This window comes from Actinia tenebrosa, unplaced genomic scaffold, assembly GCF_029948245.1.
Source record: "Actinia tenebrosa isolate PJP-AT-01 unplaced genomic scaffold, QUT_ActTen_1.0 PGA_scaffold0__85_contigs__length_37466705, whole genome shotgun sequence".
Classification (NCBI taxonomy): Eukaryota; Metazoa; Cnidaria; class Anthozoa; order Actiniaria; family Actiniidae; genus Actinia; species Actinia tenebrosa.
This window is the reverse complement of record NW_028292569.1, coordinates 14,325,201-14,347,539: the sequence shown is the minus strand read 5'-3', so window position 1 is coordinate 14,347,539 and position 22,339 is coordinate 14,325,201. Positions and strand designations below refer to the sequence as shown.

Genomic DNA, 22,339 nt, shown 5'->3' with positions numbered 1-22,339 from the left:
AAACAACAATACGAGGCTTGGAACAAAATTTTGATCAATTATTTATCTAAAGCTCTCCTTTAAATTCGGTCTGCACGCAGGCTAACTTTCAGTCTTTTCGATGTTGTCAGTTTTTTCGGTGTCCAAGTTTACTATGGATACTTTACATCTCTCTTTCATTCTACACTTGCTGCACGCAGTCGCCTTTGAAGAAGCTTTTCGTGCAAGTAATTCAGGTGTTTTCTCGTTTGGAAACTTCTTTCATCACAAAGACCACAAGCTTGTTGCAGCGACACTGAAGGACGAAAGAGTCGAGTCTTCTGATGAATGCCTAGTTCGATGCGTCCAAACTCATGGATGTTTATCTGTCAATGTGAACACAACTGGTGATGACCAAGGCTTGTATGTGTGTGAGCTCTTGGCTTCTGACAAATATGAAAACCAGTCAAATTTTAGACCAAGCAAAGGGATTGACCATTACAGCATTGCGGTGAGTCTTCGTCTATTTGTTTTGCGCTCAGTTATTTTGTGTTTGAATTCGAGGTTTGCTGGACCGTGTAAAGCGAGAAAATTCAACTAAATATTTTGTGACATATATTTAACTTATCATAATATAAGTAACAAATATTTCACGACTTTTAGAATCCATGTGAGAAGAAGCCATGCCAGCATCGAGGAAAGTGTGTTCCATTCTATACAAACCACACCTACAAATGTGAATGTCCTGCAGGCACACTGGGACAAGACTGTCAGATAACAGGTAACTATAGGAACTGCACAGACTGAAAATGGGTACACCACACTACACTTTCGCCCGCCGCCTTTGTGTAAAAGAGAGGTTGACTTTGGGCAAGTCTGACACCACGCGTACAGTACTCACAAATAAATATTCAGCGCTTTACAACAAAAACAATTTTTTGCAAGAAATAAGCTAGAGAAACTACAAAAATCCATAACTCTTCCATACACTAGTGGACCAAAAATCAATTTTCTAAAACTTTCCAGGTCCTGGAAAATTCACAGAAGCCCAATTTAGATAAAAGTGAATGTTCGAGAAAATTAAATAATTCATTGTTTTTAAACTCGACTTCAAGATAATGTCCTCAGTAATACGAAAGAGTAAAAAAAAATCAATAAAAAAATCCTGTGGAAAAAATTTTTTTTTGCCCGTGCCTTTAAATCTAAATTGGGCTTTCTGTGGAAAAATCCATTATCAATTTCCAAGACTTTCCAAGACTATGCAAAACCCGTACGAGACCTGAGCATTAGAATATAGATAGAATGGGATGAACATTTTTAAACCGTTACTATGAAAACATCGGAAAGCCTTAAAAGTATTATCCTGATCAGTCTTCAGCATATGTGCGGTTTTTCCCTGGTTACCACCCCCCCCCCCCCTAAACCAACCAACAAATGTATCATGAGGAATGTAACGATAGCGAATGCTCTTTATATTGTTCAGATTTTCGAAGCTGCGCACAACGATTTGCCGCTGGATACACGAACAGCGGTATCTACGAAATCATTACTCCAGACAAAAGCAAGATCGACGTTTACTGTGACCATGGCAACGGAGAAGGTATAGTGAACCCTTCAATATTACAAGCAATAGAGATAGAATTTTGCTGACTTTCTTTCTTTGACCATATTAGATGATTCTGGCTGGACGATGGTTTTCAAGGCCGTAATAGTCCAGTAGCTTAATGCTTAAATCGTGACCGAGGTGACTAAAGCACCAAATTTGGCACAGAACTTCGTTTTGATGTAACAAACGATTTCAGAAGGGGTGCCCAGTGAAACGAGGTCGGGGGGTCTGATTTCACTCCAAAAGGGGGAGGGGTGGGGTATTTCTCTTAAACTTGCTATATAAAGTAAATTGAATATATTAAATTCTTTGAAATAGTAATTTAAGCACTCAACTCCATGTACAGAGCTTCGTTTTGATCTAAGAAACGATTTACAAAGGACTGATTAGTTATATGAGGTCGGGGGGGGGGGGCTGATTTCACTCCAAAAGTTCGAGGGTATTTCCTAAAACTGTCTATATAAAGTAGTAAAAATATAAATAAAAGCCATACGGTAATGATAAAGTTGATGAATAGCTCCTCATTAAAATAAACAATTTAAAAGGGATATCCATTGGTTTTGGGATGGGAGTGGAGGGGAATGTTTTTTAGAGGGGAGGGTATGAGACATTTTCTTCTTGAAATATACCTTTTCAATCTACTAATTAAGATATCTTTTCAACGCAAGATAGTTTTGGGTCTTACATATCACTCAATGTTATTTGCTGTGAAGCATTCGGGACATGCTGCATGGCTGGAGGGATATGATCTGGACCTGTTAGATCGAGAAGGAAAGCTTACCTCATCATATTACAGGTTAGCTGGTATTGGTGCACCCAGCGGAGCAATAACAAAGCTCTGTGCACGAGAGATTCGACTTCACACATTTGCATCGGTTACTGCAGCCTTTTTTGCATCCACATCTCAGCAGCTCGGCGCAGGCTTTTGACGCATCGGGCAGTGCACTCCAAACAGGATCCCAAGTCTTCTTCATGGTCCACCCCCAGCCTTCTGGCGGGGGAATGTTCTGCTGGGCCTCCATACAAGTTGTCCAAATCCCTCCCTGGTAAATAGCTCTTCGTGTGTGCTGTAACAACGCTTCCTTAATATGATTAAAAGTCAAATTAATTATTTAAGACCAAGTGATGTATTTCTCAAAAACTAATGCAGCTAGTCAGTTACGAGCAGCAAAACCTCTTGTACTTGTCTTCTTACCTGTGTTGGTGGAATATGTTCCAAGTTTCGGTTTTGCTTGGTGAACAGGTGACGCCGTGATTCATTGACACAACTGGTTGAGCTTGATTTGTCATACATGACCACAGTGAGACGTTCAAGAGTCTTGAAATGGGGTGACATTATGTCGATGGCATCAAATGGATTCTCCTTAATATGAATGAATGCATCGGTTGCTTCTTCATATGATTTCCAAGCCCCCCAAGCAGTCTGCTTCCCCCTACCAGAAAACGATGAAGTCGTATCACAGCCTGTAAAGGCATGGAAGAGTGGTAGGGCATTAGCCTTTCTCTCACCAAGCTTCTCGCAGATAGCATTAATATGGTAGCACCGATAGTACTTTCCCATGCCAAAGCCAACCCAAATATCAAGAGGGCCATAACTTCTCATCAACTGATAAAAATGTCCAGCAATGATTACGATAACATCAGTATCGACTGTGCGAACAAAAATGGATTTCTCGCCGTTTCTTAGGGCGTCCAGGATGTGTACAACTATCCTCGTGTCAGCTTCTTCCTGGTCACACACCTGCATGACACTCTCCCCACCTGACGTGACATTCACTCCTGAGGTGATATAGATCTTCTTGCCTTCATATGGGCAAACAAAGCTTCCAACTCGCTCTGACAAAAGTGCAAAGAGTTCTTCCTTATTTGTCGAATCAAGAAGAACGTTTTTCCAGTCTCGAGGAAGTTTGGTATTCCCTCCAACTTTCTTTCTTCTGCCTTGACCTCGTTTCTCTCGTGTGGCCTCTTTTAAACTATCAGAACGGTACTCATCCCAAACGACATCAACTCGCTTTGACGAATGAAGCTCCCGAGTTAAGAAAGGTAAAAATACTCTTTCGACATACTGTGAAAACGTAGACGCCGGCCCAGGTAGCAATGCATGGACAAGAGCAGCACCATCAAAGATTTTTGTATCATAACTGGCTGGCGGGTCTTGCTGTGATGGTACTTCAAGGCATTTTAGAAGATCTGACTTCTTGCCGAAGCGCATTTTACCAAACTGAGACAATGATGGTGGATATGGCTGGTTCTCGTGTTTGAAGAAATCTTCAAGGTCTCCATCCCGGTTCTGACTGGCAATATATAGTCGACTGAACAAGCTACAATCGCTTTTAAGTACAGACAATTCCTTCGATGTTTTGGAGGAGGTTTTTGGTTTCTGGCGCTTGAACAAAGGTAAGGAATTCTTCTTGATCGGGTCGTTTATAGACACCTTCTTCTCTACGATCACATTGTGGACATAATCCTTGTATTTCGCGGATCCGATATCTTCGATTGTGCGCACAGTTATCGCAACAGATTCGTTTGCACAGTCGCGAGAGTCTAAAGCGATAAGTTCAGGAGAATCATCGATGAAGGGATTACCCATTTCAGAGATAGTGGCAGAGAGGTTTTTCACTTGCTTTTGAAAAAGTTTCTGCGAGGAGAGGCCTTGATCATGATGGGCGTAGCTACTTTCTTCTTCATTATCATCGTAATAAGGCAGGTCTACTTCAAACTCCTTGAGAAGTCTAGCCAGCTCAGGACCTGAAACCATCCATCTGGCAAAGGCTCCAGGGTTTTCTGTCAACCCAACGGCTCCCCCAGAACCCTTAACAAGAGCATTATTTTGCTCGTGTGCTTGGTCACCTGGAATGGAAGAGAACTTCTTCGCAGTTTTCTGGATAACCCAAAACTGTGACAGCTGCTGCTTGATTTCATCTGGCAATAACTTCATATCTTGAATGAAGACGGGCACCCATCGGGAATAGTTCACATGGTCTAACGCAAAAAACCACGGGGTTAATGCCTCCAGTACTTCTACAAAAAGATCAAACTTCCTTTCGCGGTGAGCTTTTATAAACACCAGGATCTTGATTTCCAGTTGCATTATAATATCCCAGAACTGAAAGGTAGGACTCTTCTTCATCATATTGGACCTCCATGACGCAAATGAATCTTCATCATCAAAATCTTCTGCTGATCGAAATGCATCTCTCTGCAGCTTGAAAAGAGCAACCACTGTGACCTGATGAGCATGTCTCGTTCGTGCTAGGTGAGACACTTTTAAGAAGGATTCTGACGTTCCAGACGACGCAACTCCGGCTTCTGTTAGCGCACTGGTCCAACCAGACCCATCGAGTAGATCGCCGCATAGGGCCCACAGAGCCATTTCAATGTGAAGGCCGCCTAGCATTGTTACATACATATTTTCGCCATATCTGTCCGGCCATTGCCACTGAATATACTTTGAAATGGCGTAAAGTGGTTGATCAATTGTCAGTACAGGAACCTGGTCTGGATTAAGAAACGATGTTGTGTTACGCAAGAGATCCATACCATGCTTTATCATTGATACCGATGCGGCTTTTTCATCGAACATTGGTAGAAGACTAGATATAGCAGGGTGTTCTTTGCTTGACTCTATTAGCGCAGCGTGATAGCCTGACCATGATACAAAGCTACCCTTGACAAGATTGCTTTCTAAGAGAGAAATACTTTGTTCAATCCAGCACTTTTCTTGTTGAACTTCACCAATGAGGTTTCCATTGGTTTCATGTGGATTGTTATTTCTGGTGTTAAGAGTAATTTTGGAAGTATTGATATTAACTGCTGGCACCGTCGCATAGTTGTCAGGAAGTGTAAAATCTTTTTCAAGATCTTCTTCTGACAGAGATACTGCAGGTCTCGATATCCCTGGTTTACCCTCAGTTGGAAATTGAAACACGCTTAAAGCAGTGCCATGAAAAGAACCTTGCGATGTGGTCGAAGAAGGGTTGTGATCGATATTGTCAAGTGCCCCAACTGTGTAAAGTCCATGACGTAGATTTGAGGGGCAAACAATGTTTTCAGCTCTAAACTGTCTACAAACTGATGATGCTAATCCATTTATAATCTCTGTAACCCTGTCGTAGGAAACACTTAGGCCTAATTGGTACAGGCTATCAACCAGCATTCTACTTCTGGTAAGAGTATGAATATTCAAACCCACATATATAGGGAGTGGCGGTTCTCGTGATCTGGAATGGCGTTTCTTTTTACTTGCTTGAGAGGCGCCTTTCTTGGAATTAAAAATTATCATCTGCGCAATTGTTAGACATGCTTGTGAAACATCTGAGGGTTGATCTTGGATGTTAGGCCCATTTAAGAGCAGGGATACAAAATATAACAAGTTGGGTGGTACGCTGTCAAATTGACATCCTTGCGTGAAGGTCCCTGAGAACTGAAAACCATCATTTTCAAACATTTCTCTTCTGATTAGTTTTGCCACACTCGTGAAATCCAGGGCCTCTGACTGAAAGTTTCGTGATTCTAGCTCCCTTTTCAAAAGTGATTTTAGAGCGTCACTGAAAATTAAGATAACATTTCTACCATCTGACTGCTCCTTGAGATCTTCACAAAAGTGTCCAAGAATTTGATTCTTCAGACGGGTCTTGTTTACAGTCTTGACGATGTCGAATGCCTGCAGACGCTTAACATAGAGCTGATGGAGGTCAGAAAGCTTAAAGATACGAACGCCATTTTCTGCTGAATATTCCATATATGATATCAGTTCCGAGAAGGCTCGTGCTTCAGCAATTAATTCGCTTTCACCAGAGGAATTTTCAGCAGTACCCTTTTGCAGCAGCGACCTGTATCGGTTCTTGAAAGACTTCATGCAATTTCGGTGATATTTCGCTTCGCTTGCAATCATATCTGTGCCAGCCAATTTGGATAACAGCTCGACGTCCTCAAGCTCTGTGGCCATCATTTTCACTGTCTCATCTACTGTAAAAGTCGTCACTTGATGGAGGTCTTCATTTCCATCTCCACAGAAGATACAGACATCCTTGTCACAAGCATGACGTTTTGACGCTCTTCTGTCAGTTTCGGCGCCACCATCGTCACTTTTTCTTTTCTGTGCTGACAAAGCTTTATCCAGCTTTGTTTTTGAAAACTTTAAATGACATGATTTGTGCCAACTGGCTTTGTTGTTAATAAGGCATTGGGCATTCTCATCATCGTCTTTGAATGCCAATTTTATAGGTAAGGAATTGGCTTCTCTAAACTGAGATACGGTATGCAGAAATGTTTCATATGCATTCAAAGCAGTGCCATCATGAAAGCTATTAAGAGGGCATCGTAGTGGCTCTGAAGGCCGTTTTTCTTGACATATGCAACACAATGACCAGTCCATACAGGCATGAATTGCTGGATAAAATATCAATAAATTATAATAATTCTGCTGGTTTGTCAGCATTAACTTGGAACTATTCATTTAGAGTGATTACACTAAGCTATTACACACTAATAATCAATTATTATTTAAGAGGTTAAGTGCAATCACTCTACCTTATTTAACTAGGCAAATGCAATCAGGTGCAAAAAAATATTTTCAAGTTCGTCTGCTAAAAGTAGTCTGACCAAAAAAATAATGTCAAATTCTTAAACGAGTCAACCAAAAATTATGTATCTTACCTTAGAAGTAAATAAGAGATTGTTTAATGAAAATAATGCTCTAACACGAGCAATTTTTCAAGGTTAATTTTGAAACTTTACAGTCTGTGTAGTGACGATCACGATCAGTTAAAAAGACAAAATGGCCGCCTTAGTTTGTGATTTGTAGAGAAACTCTGCTGACCAGTTTACTGCAGCTTCACATTATTTGATGAAAAATACTCATAACTTTAATTTGCAGTATAATTTTTAAAACTTTTTTTCCAAGAAAACATTTAATAGCTTGATGTATTCTAAGAGAAATTACTGTAAAAATAAATATTCTTTAGCAGTACTTATACGAAACCCTTCCTGAAGAAACTCTCCCACCCCTTCCCCCAAAAAGCCATTACCCCTTCCCTCCCATCCCCAAACCACTGGATATCCCTTTTAAATTGTTTATTTTAATGAGGAAGACTATTCATCAACTTTATCATTACCGTATGGCTTTTATTTATATATTTACTACTTTATATAGCGAGTTTAAGAGAAATACCCCACCCCTCCCCCTTTTGGAGTGAAATCAGACCCCCCGACCTCGTTTCACTGGGCACCCCTTCTGAAATCGTTTGTTACATCAAAACGAAGTTCTTTGCCAAGTTTGGTGCTTTAGTCACCTCGGTCACGATTTTAGCATTTTTTGGGCCTAAGCAACTGGACTATAAGTGGTGTACCACTACAACAACAAGGTCCTTCAGTATTATGGCTGTCAAACTCTCTTCTAGAATCCTCGTCAGCAGCTTTACCCATAAACAGCTCGTCCAGACAGCACTACAAAAACAGAATCGTAGAACACTGGCAGGCATTCAATCCAACACAGGTACTGTAGTATTTATACTGTTCGTAAGCAACTGTTGAAAAAGGGCGGGGAAGACTTCACGTGGCCAAAGAGCTGGCAAGTTTGTTTATAGTCCCTAGCTACTGAGAATTTAATTTGTTGTAGGTTTGATTGTCGTTGTACAAGAAGACGGAGGTTGTTCGTTTGGTATTCAACGCCAAAGGATCTACCAAGACCAACTGGTTTTCTCGTGATCGTCTTCTAACAAGTCCCTGGACAGACATACATTCCCAGCCTGTCAACTACTTCTCCATCAATGGTCATACTTGGAATTTTGCGAGGCGATCCTTTTTCATAAACAGCGAATATTCTGGGTGCCCAACGGACTCAGGATGGATGGTTCTTGTGGAGCTGATCCCAGGAGCCTGCACCTGGGAAAACCATCTTCGGCACTTCTCGGTATTATATTCTACAACCAACAGCCGCGTACAGTGGTCAAACAAAGGTGAGAGTACTCAACAGTAAAAAAGAGCCTCATTCATTCGTCTATTAACAACTAAAGCACTTTTTTTATTTTAACAGATGCAACGTCCGTGGCTGACATCATGGCTATATACACACGATGATCACGTGATATGATGAATATGTACATACGATGATCACGTGATATGACTACGTACATACGATGATCACGTGATATGACTACGTACATACGATGATCACGTGATATGACTATATGCATACAATGATCACGTGATATGACTATACACATACAATGATCACGTGATATGACTATATGCATACAATGATCACGTGATATGACTATACACATACAATGATCACGTGATATGATGGCTATATACACACGATGATCACGTGATATGACTATATGCATACAATGATCACGTGATATGATGAGTATATACATACAATGATCACGTGATATGATGACTATATACACACGATGATCACGCGATATGATGACTATATACATACAATGATCACGTGATATGATGAATATGTACATGCGATGATCACGTGATATGATGAATATGTACATGCGATGATCACGTGATATGATGACTATATACATACAATGATCACGTGATATGATGACTATATACATACAATGATCACGTGATACGACTATATACACACGATGATCACGTGATATGACTATACACATACGATGATCACGTGATATGACTATACACATACGATGATCACGTGATATGATGACTGTACATACGATGATCACGTGATATGACTATACACATACGATGATCACGTGATATAATGAATATGTACATGCGATGATCACGTGATATGATGACTATATACATACGATGATCACGTGATATGACTATACACATACGATGATCACGTGATATAATGACTATGTACACACGATGATCACGTGATATTATGACCATATACATACGATGATCATGTGATATGACTACGTACATATGATCACGTGATATGTTGGCTATATACATATACGATGATCACATGATATGATGCTATGTATATACGATAATCACGTGATATGATAAATACGTGATATGGAGGCTATGTACTTGCTATGAGATAACATGATATGATGAAGCTGTACACAAGATGATCACATGATATTACATCACAGGATATTGACACCCACATAACGATCATGTGCAAAATATATCACGTGACAATCATCATCATCATCATCTGTCACTATCACTTTTTTATCACACATTTGTACATGTAGAATTTGCTTCTGTATCAAAGGCAAAATTCTAGTAGCCTACAAATTCCACTTACAAAATGTATAATAAAGCGTATTGAAGTATTTTTATTTCAGATCTTGGGCGGGGTATCCTCAAAGAAACTTCTCAGTGTTTTTATAGACTAAAGTATTTCAAAATAACCAGGTTATAAATCAATCAATCAATCAAAATACCTTTTTTTGATAGATTCAGCTTAGTTTGGTAAATACAGAATGAAGTATTTCTAATCCATGGAGGTCTTTTAGTTTCTCACGGTGCCTTTAAAAAATTTTAAAAATATTTTTCAAATTTCAACTCAAGGGATATTATAACACGGGGCAAGGAGACGATCACACACACCCCAGTTCAACCTATGTAATGCTAAACTCATGTGAGTCAACAAATATTGATTAACTAAGGCTATTTTAATAATATGGACATTATTTAACAATTATTCGTCAAAGGCGAAGTGAATATCGGGGAATATTTACCGAGTCTTTGAGCGGCGAGGTAAATATTCCCCGATGTTCACTGAGGCTGAGGCAAATAATTGTTTTAGTATAAATACACAGGTGATTCTTTCAAAAGAAAAAAAAGAAGATAAAAGACATTTTTTCCCAGTAACAGCAACAAAGTGGCTGGCCGCCATTTTGGATTTTCGCTGGAGGTGATTATCGTGTGATAGAGTGAGTTTCTTGACCAATCAGCGCACGAGATTTTCTATAATCCCCTGCGTATTTTTACTAAATACTAATAGTGGGCTATCACTACGTAATAGACCTATAAAAGTATATCAGCCAATCAGAATGCAGGATTCGTGATAAACTTTTGATAGACCAATGTTTTGTGTAAATTACTGCAACATTTCCAGTGTATCATATTACTGTTCACATACATTACCTTAAGTCTCCAGTTGCAAGTTTTGCCAGACACAGGACAGCATTTCTTTTAACGTCTTGATTCAATCTGTCATTTGTTGCATGTCTCAATAAGTCTTGTACAATATTAGTATCCACTAACTGCTGGCACACTTCATCTATAACAGACAAGCAAATTAAAGCTATCTATCTTATAGAGCTTTTGCACCATCACATGATGGAAGCCATGACAGGAAGCAGGAATACTTGAATCTGGTCTGATCTGGTTTACATAAGAAAGAATTCCCAAGGGAAAAAGACTATTATTGTTCCTTCTCTCATGGCTGCCATCGTGTGATGTTGCAAACCCCTTATATACAGGGTAATTTGTGTACTTTATGAACAGCTGACACATGTTGATTGACACTTATAGCCGACTGTTGGCCCCTGGACCCTTCTCAATTATCTCAAATCATGCGGGCATGAAAATACAAATTAAAAATAAATCACACTTTTTCTCGATGGAATTCGTGGCATTGATTTTGTATTATTTTAGTTAATTATTTTTCATCTTAACTTGATATTGAGAATTGAAACTTTTGCTCTAATGTACTGTACCAAATCTTTTTCAACTCAGAACTTTAATTGATAACCACCTCTCTGACTAGCTTGGGAATTGTGTTGCCTTATTTCAGGCCAAGTGTCATTCTTCTGAGAATAAAATTCTTTATTATAGTTGTATTTATATCTATGCGTTTTCTCATGCACAGCCGTTAAACAAAGAAATGTTACTCCAAAAAAATTACACAGTTTGAGGCGAGAGAGAGAGAGAAAAAAAAAACACCCAAAGAAGCAAAGAGGTGGATATATGGTCAGGACAAAGGAATGTGTGAGGAAGAACAAGGTTTTTCTCACCTATTTGTGCACAATCCCCAAGACACAGAGCAGCATTGCCAATGATGATCTCATTATTTGATGAAATCAAACCAACCAATGAGCTCAGACCTGTTAACAATCAATAAGTTATTGCTAAGATGAGTGATTCAATGCACATGCCATATTTACTCGTTTATGCGCCGTGGCACAATAATTTTTTGGGTTTCATATGTGGTGTTAATTCAGGGGCGGGGCTCTTTCGAGGGTGATGCTTATTTAAAAAAAAGTGTTTACCACATACATAATTTGCAATCATTGATTTAATACGAAGTGAACACGAACATTTGATAAATACAAATTTCTATATTTACTCATTCTATGAGTGCTTAATCAACTTTTCTGGTTTCATATGCGGCATTAATTCAGGGGCGGTGCTTATCAATAATTTTGGTCTTAGGTGCACCGCTTATTTTAGGGTGGCGTTTAATCAGGGGTGGCACTCAAATAAGGAAATTCATTCCATGCATGAACACTACACTGGTTTTAAAGCAAACAAAAGGAAGTATTAACTGAGTGTACGTCTCAGAAAAAACTAACCTTGATTTTCAAGTACTGCTTGTCTAGCGTTGGCATCCTTACTTGTGCATAAAGCTAAGCATTTAAGAGCATATTTTACTGACACAGGTCTGGAAGACTGTAAAATGAGATAAGAACTGGGTTAACACGGAGGTTTCAGGGGTGGTGGGTGGGGGATAAGGAGGGTTCTTATTTTTTATAGACCATGGAAAAACTTTTCAACCATCATACTCTATTTTACAGTTCCGTTCAGTGACCACAAATAATAGTTCCAAGTTGAGGCTGGAGTTGCTGCACATGATAAACTATTACTAGTTTTCCTAAGCACAGCAACTCCAACCTAAACTTGGAGTTATTATTTGTGGTCACTGAACGGAATTGTGATAAAGGGTATTGCTCTACTCTATGCATGGTGGTATACTACAGGGTATAAAGCATATAAATGCAGAGCAATATCAAAGGATTCTTTACTTTTTGGGCCTCAATCATGAATGTCTGGGTTGCAGAATGATTGCAGCAGCAAAGACTGGTATTTCTGAGTTTCAAGATCAGCTGATAAAAGTCTTTGGATCTCATTTTCTGCTCCACATGGTGGTCAAACACTGACTACCATGTGCTGTCAACCAGAAAGAATTCTATTGAAAACTTTGTGATGCAGCTGATGAACATTCCACACAAGACAGGAATGATGTCTAGTGGAACCCAGCAATTGCATTCATGTATTTCCATGATCTTGTTAGGTGCTTATCACGAAAGGTCCATGATAAACCATTCAATTCTTTTTTACTTTATGCTAAATACACATGCCCTGCAGCCTGGTTCTCTGTGGTGAGTTGCATGTATGTAATTCTTTGTTATCATGTTGTCATCCATGCATCATTCTTACCTTCAACATATCAATGAACTGCACATATATTTTTTCTTTCAATGCAATGTTTAGGGATTCTTTGGAATATGCCAACAAAAAGCGTAAAACAGAAATGCAACGCTGAAATTGAAAAAAGAAACAAATGATTACAACTCATATAATTATATTAATTTCATTAGCAGGAAGGTAAATATAAACGAAGTAAAAACTAGGAAAAAAACATCCAGAAACAAGTGCTAAATGTATCCTTACCACTTAACATCATCCTAATCATTCATCAGCATCGCTATCATCATCATCATCACCATCATCATTGTTATTATTATCTCTTTTTTGCATAATCATTGTCATCACCATCAGGCATACATGTAATCGTTATTGCCATCATTATGTATCGTGTATATTCATTAATGTCATCACCTGGCATCATGCACCACCATCATCATCATCATTGCATCACCATATCATCAACACTATTGAGATAACTAACCTCTTTGATGTCTTCATCTTTAGAATCCAAAAGATCTTTCAATGATGGAAGCAAGGAATGACACTTCACCTAACCAGAAAAAAACAATAACATTTGATATAAACATTTTTACAAATCATTCCAGCTGATATCCCTCAAGATGCAGCCCTACACGTATCCCTCAAGATGCAGCCATATTCACAACAAGATTAAGCAACTTATTGAACAACATTGTGCTGCAAGGTGCAGATTGAGCAAACAAGGCTCAATCATTGCACCCTATAAGACATTGAACTTTTTAGCAATAGTAATGATTAGCGCCCCAAACCATCTGTTGACCCACTGTTGGTCAGCTGTTGACTGATTGTCAACCATTTATTGGTCATTCGTTGATGGTTTTTTGACTATCCGTCGACCATTCATCTACCGTTCATAACAATGCAAATGGTGCAGAGAGCTTCATTTTGCTAAAGAAAGGAAGCCTGTTTACTGTCAGTGGAAGATCCAGGAATCGGAGAAAGAAGGGCTGAAAAACTTTGGCAATAGAGGAAGAGGGGGTTTGCAGCCCCTCAGGCACACCCCTAGATCTGCCCATGACTCTGGCCCACATTAGTATAAATTTTCCAATGTTTTCCAATAAAAGAATGTTATTTACCTCTTCTAGTAGATCAGCTTGAGAACAAAGATTGGTTAACAGACCCAGTAGAGCAAAAACCACCTTGTTTGCATCTGAATCATTCATAACAACGTTTGCTTGTCCAAAGCGACACTATAAAAAGGCATAAAGAGTTCTATAAATTATTTTGAAAATTTATTTTATTTTTCTTTATCACTACCTCTACGTGTAGCTAGGAATCAATTTGCCTTTCTTAATGTTAAGATGGAAAGGACCTTATCAGGACCCTGGATTGAAGGACCTAATAATAATAATAACAACAACAACAACAATAATAATAATAATAACAATCTTTATTCTATATAGCGATGTTTCCGTATAGTTCAAGACCGCTTTACAACTAATATACATAAAACAGATTAATATAATATTTACAATATATACTAACAATTTATATAAATAAATAAATGGAATGGATACACCAACACAATTCCTGCATTGCTACGGCACTGTCTCACACTGTTGTAGTTTATACCTATGCAGTCCCATGCAGGTTCAATTATCAACTGAATACATGTGATTTGAGTTTGTTTGATATGTTGTTCTCTTTCCTTGAGCTTTTCCTTATTCTCTGGCTATCTCCCTCTATGAGAATCAGCATTTGAATGTAGTTGTAGCGTGTGTGCAGAGCAAGCCTCATGGACGAGCCCCCTTATGAGGAGTGAGTTGTTATAAAAGTTTTTTTAAACGTAACTCCTTAAATTCTTCCTGCCCCTATGAAGTAATGAACAGCATTCCTTTGAACTTCATGCCATTGTGGCTATATCATTTTTGGATAATAAAGGTGCACAGTACAACAAAATATACCTTAAACCAGAAGTACAATACATAATGCATATCTACTTACCATAAACCTATGGCAAGCAGCCAGCCAATCTTTATCTTTGGCAATAAGTTCTCTTGTTATTGTGTCCCTTGCCATGTTAGCCATTGCCGACAGTCCAGATGATGTAAGAGACCATGTGATTGAGATGTCATTCAGCCCCTTAGTGCATACTTTACACAGCCTTCCCTATAGAATAATAATATTAATATATATTATCAGTGCATCAGGTAAGCATTATAATTTAATATATAATTGTCATAGATATCACCGAGTGCTTCCCAATCAGTCACGCACAAAATCATACAATTTGCCATCAAAACAAAATAGGGTTTTGGGGATGTTAATCAAAGTGTTTCCATGACATTGTTCGAAAACTTAAAGCTTTTGAGGGTACATCATGCCGATAGAATGTCATTGAAACACCTTGATGGACGTCTAGCAAAAATAATCTACTTTGTAGTGACTGATGATTCTGCACATGGTTCAGCCACATCTAATTAGTGTCAACTTAATTCAGAACATTACTATAATCAGGATAACTTCATTCTTACCAAAAACATTTTGCTGATTTTCAGAAATTCTTTTCCAAGATAGTCTCTAAATTTCTCACAAAACCTTGACAAGATATTTGAAAATAAACAGTCCCGTCATTACCATATTATTTAATCTGCTTATTGAGGTGAAGGAAGTAGGAAGAAGTGAAGAGAGAGGGAGGGTGGAAGGTGATGGGTGGTACGAGATAACAGTAAGGAAGGAGGGTGGTAGGAGAAAGGAGGCAGGGTGGTAGGGGATAGTAAGGAGGGAGGGTGGTAGGAGATAGTAGGGAGGAGGGTGATACGAGATAGTAGGGAGGGAGGGTGGTAGGAGATAGTAGGGAGGGAGGGTGGTAGGAGATAGTAGGGTGGGAGGGTGGTAGGAGATAGTAGGGTGGGAGGGTGGTAGGAGATAGAAAGGATGCAGGGTGGTTGGGGATAGTAGGGAGGGAGGGTGGTAGGAGATAGAAAGGAGTCAGGGTGGTAGGAGATAGTAGGGAGGCAGGGTGGTAGGAGATAGTAGGGAGGAGGGTGATAGGAGATAGGAAAGAGGGAGGGTGGTAGGAGATAGTAGGGAGGGAGGGTGGTAGGAGATTGTAAGGAGGGAGGGTGGAAAGATATTACAGTAAGGAGGGAGGGTGTTAGGAGATAGTAGGGAGAAGCAACCAAGTGGATGAATAAGTGGATATATGAAATGAATATTAAGAAAACTAGTAGGCATTGAATAATCTAAGCAATAAGTCAATATTATGTCACTGCAAGAAACTTACTTGGGTTCAAAAGCCAAGTTGGATATGGTTGACATGGCGACTACTGAATTAGTTGATCCTTGATTTATATGTATGAACAATAGTTCTAAGATTCTGAGAAATAAAAGTATCATACAACATTGTTATGAACATCACTTCATCATCACTATGTCACCACTAGTATCATGACTATCATCATCATCATCATCATTCACACCAACAACAGTCTTATCATCATCACTATGTCACCACTACCAGCATGGCTATCATCATCATCATCATTCACACCAACAACAGTCTTATCATCATCACTATGTCACCACTACCAGCATGGCTATCGTCCATCATTGACATAGCTAGTATTATCATCCCTTTTAGCTTATTATCATCACAGCCCCCACCCAAGCCCCCACAATCTCTACCATATCACACTCTCATCAAACACTTCCATCATCTATATCACCACTATCAACATCATCACACAACTCTCAACCTACCATCATCACTATCACCATCATCACTATCCCTATCACCATAAGCATCATACCATCACCATCTTCATCATACACCGCCAACATCCTCATGGCCTCACCACCAACATCACACCACCAAGATCATCAACAAAACACACCAACATCACCACCACCACTACCACCACCATTATCATCATCAGTCAACCACCACCACCACCACCACCACCACCACCATCATTCCCCTCATTACTTATCTGGCTACTTAGTAGGATTACTAGTACCTTGTCATGCTTTCAAAGCTCATGAGTCCTTTTCTTCCATTAGTTGTTTGTGAGAGAAGATAAACTAGATGAATCATGGATGTTATAATAACTGGTGATGTAGGTTCTTGAAGAAGAGACATAAATGATCTGCTGTGGTCTACAGATACAAATGCCTGTACATTGTATTCTACAAGCCAAACAAACAAACATTTCTCTTACCACTTTTTTAAAAAATCAAATAGAAAAGAAAAATTAGCCATTCTGAGGTTGAAGAAAATCTAGGTGGAGTCGGCATTGCAGTGAACTGGCAGTGGACTTATTTCCGAGATGGCATCTATTTTGTCCTTTAAAACAGTCCCAGAATGCACTGCAATACCAACTTGACTTGGTTTTTCTCTCATCCTTAGAATGACTAGTAATCAAATTCAAATTGTTTCACTTTTTTTACAATGCAATTTATACATGTCAAAATTTTGTATCATGGTTGGAAATTTGTACTTATTGACATGCATGACTGACGAACAAATAACTAACTGTATTGTTTGACATTTTGTTTCCTTGATTCATATCATATCATACCATTATCTGTCATTGCCTCATTCAGTATGTCTATTACTAGACAGAACATTGCAATGTCTTCCTTGTCTTCACAAGGATCGGTTCCATACCAAAATCTGGAAAAATTCCATCAATGAAAGATCTTAGAATCAAAATCTATGGAATTAAAAGTGAATGAATCATGTCTTTCTGTAACCCTCAGTCAAAACTTATATATGCAGTAGTCTCCTTCACGGTTCCCTGCGCCATCTTGAAAGGTAGCCGTGTCTTTGCTTCACAGTGAGAGGAACAGTGAGCTTGCAATGATAGAGACCTTTTTAAAACATCTTGGACAATTATTCTCAATGTCTCTATCATTGCAAGCTTATTGTTCATCTCGCTTCGATGGAAAGGCATGGCTACCTTTCAAGATGGCATAGGGAACTGTGAAAGGGACTATTTGTAGCTACTTTAAAAGGCATGTTTCATTATGCCTACCTGCTAATTGATGTATCATCCTTGTCGTAAATATCAAATCCTTTGTGAATTCGGAATGAAGTTTTGTTTGCAGTGGCTGTAATAACACATGACATAAAAACAATTATAAAATCTTTGTCTATGAATTTTAACACTGATTGGCTGGCTACTGTGTTTATATCAAAGGACAGAGACAAACTCATGCACAAAATTGCCCAAAAATATTTGATAAAAGCAATATAAAACAGCTGTGCTTATGTCTCTGGGAGTCGTAAAGCAAGAGAGAGGCATTAAAGAAACACTCAGTTATGCCTTGTGTTCCTAAGCTTGCTTCTCTCATGCTCTACAGCTCCCAGGATGTTTATATCACAGTACAGACACATGCTCATCCTTAAATAGAAACCCAGACTACTGTTAACTACTGTGATACCACCAAGATTAAAATCATCATTATAACCCACCCTAACCATCATCATTATTACTACCTGTTATCACTAAATATAACATTTTCAAAAAGTCTTGTTATACTCACAATTATGTATTAGATTTAGTAATTTCAAGGCAGCTTCAGAATAATGATTGACAGTCTGTCCTGGGCAAAGTAAAATCTCTATTGATGATTTAATAATATGATCCTCTTCATTATTATCTTGTATCAATTTGATAGCCTGGTAAATATTAAAGAAAGTAAACATAATCAATGTATGATGTGGTTAAATGTAATTTAGGCAAAGTTAGACTCGAGGTCAATGACATCTCGCAGTAACGCTGTCCCGACGCATACCGCTATCTTCTGCTGTCAACGCATTTATTACCTCACGCTATTGTTGATCGACTCAGCTAGCAAGTTGTTTATAGCATGTCGCAATCTATTCTAGTCGATCTCTGTGGCCTGTCTGAGATATGGATCATAGCTATCATTACGAAATACGATAAGACGCTACACACGTCATCATGCTAGCTTAATGCCAACCACGCGAACCTTTACTTGCCATCGCTATTGCTAGCACTCGCTATACGATGCTATTACGCTATTACGCTACAACACGAGTTTAATTTTCCCGCCCGCCATCCCTACCACTGGTACAGGTAAGTAGAGGTAAGTATTCCATTGACTGATCGCGGTCAATGTGACAGGTGTTCGGTGGGTGGTGACAGGGTGACCATGGTTACCACTAATTTGTGCCTGGCTCCGCCCATTCCACCGAATAAGCACCTAACGCCAAGCTCATCATTAACGATGAGTTTAACTATGAACTATGTGAATATTTAGAACCAAAAGTTTTATTAGCATAGTTTTTGCTATTTAGTGCCACTAAATAAAGGATTTATTATCAAATAAAGGATTTATAATATTCAAATATATAATTTACAAAATTTCCTATAAATAAAGCTAAAACTCTATCAGATACCTTGGATTCTTCTAACAGTTTAGTTCTTTCCATATCAACCTCTTGTAGATAGCCTAGAAAGATATTCAAAATGCATATTACACAACAATAAGCAAAAGCCAACATTTAAGAAACAAACAAAGCACTGTCGAGTGAGTATAGAACTTCCAAGATAAACAAGTTATTCAGACCTTTTAATAATGTTTCTTTCTTTGGGAATTGTTTTATTGCATTTTGAAATGTGTCTGTAGCCTATCAAAAAAATATGAGATATAAATATTATTGACATCAGTTTTTTACATGTCTATCCTCTTACAGTATTGAAGATAAATTGTGTCATCATCATCATTCTCATCATCGTCGTCATCATCATCATCACTATTATTATGTTGTCGTACCTTATCAAACTCTTTCATGTACAAATATCCTTTTCCCATGTGAACATATGCTTTAACACAATTTTTATCAATCTGCATGATAAGAGAAAAACCATAAAGTGGGTGATTGTGTGGGGCTTAGATTTGAACATTTAGTGCATACAAGCAAATGCTAAGACAGAGATCTTAAAGACCCCATCCATCCTCCTGCCTTATGTTATATCAGGAAAACTAACTTTAATAGCTGTTTGACAGTCTTCAACTGCTGCCTCATATCTTGATATTTTGTTGTTTGCCTAAAGAATTTACAAAATAAAAATAATTATATAATATTAAATAATAATCATTAGATGAATAATGATATTATGATGATAATAATAGCGCCTTTTCTATTTGGATATAGTCAAAGGCATTTTACCTTGAATTGTGAATTTCAGATCCAAACCCCCCGGCCCCCCCCCCCCCCCCATCCCAAAGGAATTTGGAATTTGTGAGTGGTGGAGAGGTCAGAGAAAGAACAAAATTAGTTTGTATGAAAAAATTGGAACTTCCGGGGGTAGGGTGGGGGTCTTAAAAATTCATCATCCCTAAGGTACCCTAAGGTAATATAACTATCTTGGATTACCTACCTGTGCTCTGTTGGTGTAGACTGCAGTGTTTGTTTTCATCTCATTTATTGCATCTGTGTAGAACTTAATTGCTTCTTCATATTCTTGGTTTTTGAAGCTTTTATTTCCCATTTCTTTCAGCTCTTCACATTTCATTTTTCTTCTTTTGTTTTCAGTTGCTCTTTTCTTTGCATCTTCTTCAACAGCCTTCATAAAATCCTCTATGAAAAGGAAAAGGCATTTTGTACTTGAACATGATCATGTTGGTGATAATTATGATGGTGATGACAATGATGGGATGGTAATGATGGTGAATGATGACAAGGTGGTGACTATGAAAATAATGTTGGATGACAATGATAGTGAAGATAAAATAGATGCTAATGATGACAATGATGATGATGATGATGGTGAAGATGATGATGACGAAGATGATGGTGATGGTAATGATGAAACTGGTGTTGGTGATTTAAAAGTTGATGATGACAATAGTGTAGGCGATGCCGATGATGATGATAGTTAGGTTAGATTAGAAATAGCTGTTTGAAGAACAATACATACCTGGACTACAATTGACTACTTCTTTCTCCTAATTAAAAATACATTACATGTATATAATTAAACACTGTCATAATTACTGCGTAATTTTTGTGATAATTGTCATTAACTGTTAGAGTGCAAACAATTAATCCGTGAAACACTAATTACTAATAATACACAAAATAGTGCTAATTAAACAATAGAAAACAATGGAATTTGCATGAAATTATACTATTTAGTATTACTAAAGTTTCACGGTTATATTGTTTGCACTCTATGATATACTTCAAGTATGCAAATAGTAAATCACACAAAACCTAAGTGACCAGAGTTGAACATGCCTTCCATGAAGGAGATATGTGTCACTTGGTCATATATCAAAACATGGCGTCAGAAGTGGGATATAAGCTAGCCCATGCCTTTATTCAGAGATGAGATATATCTAACAGTGAAACAACTTACTTTTTCACTTGCATATGTTGACTGTTGCTTGTCTTGTTTGTTAATACGTGTTGTATCTAGGATGGTATCATCATCTTTAATTCCATGGTCTTTCATATACTTGTCGGCCTCCTTCATTGCTGCTTCTGATGACGAGGCATCTTCAGATGTCATCCCTTTAATTAAGGACTCTATAAACCAATAATAAAGATGTTTATATATTTATAATGTTTTCCTATATCTAACCTGGGTTTAAGAGGCTCTATCGCTCCATCACTTCTTGATCACATGATTTGTTATTGATTAAAACTGGAGAGAGAGAAAACACAGGACCACCACCTTTAGCAGATTAACGAAGGTACTTTTACTCAAATACTTCCAAGACTAAAAAGGCAAAATACAATGATAAATGGGTACGAATAGGGTATCAACATGAAATGTCAAATGGGAATGGCAAAAATGAAAAAAAGTTAAATCAAATATGCCAGGTAATTTCAAAATCAAATTTTTGTGACTTTGAAGCTTAGAAAATTAGCGCTTTATGCCCCCTTGCTACACTTTATATTAATATTTATCAAAAAAAAAAATTCATGCTCCTGGTTGCCATTGGTAACTATATACAATTCTTTAGTTCATGGGACCCTCAGTTACTAGACACTGTCTGTGACAATTGAAATTTTCAAACAAAAGCACACAAATGAATATTATTACGCAAAACAAAGCGCAGTAAGAAAGCACATTTTTAACAAGCAAATGATACTTGAATGAAAACTCAAAATGACTCCAGTCAATTTATATGAATGCAAAACTATCAGGAATATTTTAACGAAAAATGGCATATTTTCAAGCCCAACTGTCTTAGAGCAGTAGAACTTGAGGTAAACAATATGTTTTTGGTAATTAATACGATGTATATTAATTTTTGTTACCTATTTCGTCCACTTTGTTCAAAAATTCCTCAAGACCTTCTTTCTCCTGTTTTACCGCCATTTTGGATTACGAGTTCTGTTCGGATTTCCATCGGAACGAGCTCGTG

General features: G+C 38.1%; 2 protein-coding genes and 1 pseudogene across 3 annotated transcripts; 1 reads left to right on the top strand and 2 right to left on the bottom strand.

Annotated features, from left to right (window-relative positions):
* The first annotated feature begins 117 nt into the window (after positions 1-117).
* LOC116302621 (uncharacterized) lies at positions 118-11,364 on the top strand (annotated as a pseudogene). Its single transcript, XR_016120491.1, has 6 exons — positions 118-469; positions 622-739; positions 1,442-1,605; positions 7,875-8,060; positions 8,184-8,523; positions 8,601-11,364. The product of XR_016120491.1 is annotated as an uncharacterized LOC116302621 (transcript).
* On the bottom strand, positions 2,064-7,552 carry LOC148913560 (uncharacterized). Its single transcript, XM_089032273.1, has 2 exons — positions 2,760-7,552; positions 2,064-2,646 (listed from the first exon to the last, which is right to left on the bottom strand). Exons 1-2 carry the CDS (start codon positions 7,020-7,022, stop codon positions 2,362-2,364), a joined length of 4,548 nt encoding a protein of 1,515 aa, XP_088888399.1. The 5' UTR covers positions 7,023-7,552; the 3' UTR covers positions 2,064-2,361.
* LOC116303768 (tetratricopeptide repeat protein 12) lies at positions 9,960-22,293 on the bottom strand. The gene is made up of 22 exons (XM_031713368.2): positions 22,233-22,293; positions 21,325-21,494; positions 20,884-20,911; positions 20,344-20,543; positions 19,951-20,010; positions 19,736-19,807; positions 19,529-19,589; positions 19,359-19,411; positions 18,479-18,614; positions 17,968-18,043; positions 17,512-17,606; positions 16,951-17,119; positions 16,218-16,310; positions 15,466-15,529; positions 14,936-15,100; positions 14,068-14,181; positions 13,434-13,502; positions 12,962-13,063; positions 12,097-12,193; positions 11,539-11,628; positions 10,667-10,802; positions 9,960-10,045 (listed from the first exon to the last, which is right to left on the bottom strand). Exons 1-22 carry the CDS (start codon positions 22,291-22,293, stop codon positions 9,976-9,978), a joined length of 2,181 nt encoding a protein of 726 aa, XP_031569228.2. The 3' UTR covers positions 9,960-9,975.
* Positions 22,294-22,339: the final 46 nt, after the last annotated feature.